Below are 265 nucleotides of genomic sequence, written 5' to 3' on the forward strand. Positions count from 1 at the left end.
CCACCCCCATCCCATCCCCATCCCATCCCATCCCATCCCATCCCATCTCCCCATCCCACTGCTGACCCCTCTCCCCGCAGCCCGATGCCTGGAAGGTGTACGTCTCCAAGGGCACCACAGTCACCAGGAGGAAGACCTTCAAGGAGGTTGCCAAGTAGGTGACAGCCTAGATGGTGGGGTGGGGGCCGGGCAGGATGGTGCTGAGCTTCTGGGACCCCCGCAGTGCGGTGAAGATCTCGGCCAAGCTGATGGGGCACATGATGGC

General features: G+C 63.4%; 1 protein-coding gene across 1 annotated transcript in view; it reads left to right on the top strand.

Annotated features, from left to right (window-relative positions):
* The window catches only part of LOC122191854 (nitric oxide synthase, endothelial-like), a gene marked incomplete at both ends in the record, with an annotated part of 1,507 nt that extends 1,247 nt beyond the window's left edge, over positions 1-260 (top strand). Inside the window, 2 exons of the mRNA XM_042892256.1 lie at positions 81-154; positions 224-260. Coding sequence (XP_042748190.1) covers positions 81-154; positions 224-260 — 111 coding nt within the window. The remainder of the gene's footprint in view (positions 1-80; positions 155-223) is intronic.
* Between the last annotated feature and the right edge of the window lie 5 nt (positions 261-265).

Source organism: Lagopus leucura, unplaced genomic scaffold (genome assembly GCF_019238085.1).
Source record: "Lagopus leucura isolate 7727_CA_CO unplaced genomic scaffold, USGS_WTPT01 33122-0_obj-0_obj, whole genome shotgun sequence".
NCBI classification, from domain to species: Eukaryota; Metazoa; Chordata; class Aves; order Galliformes; family Phasianidae; genus Lagopus; species Lagopus leucura.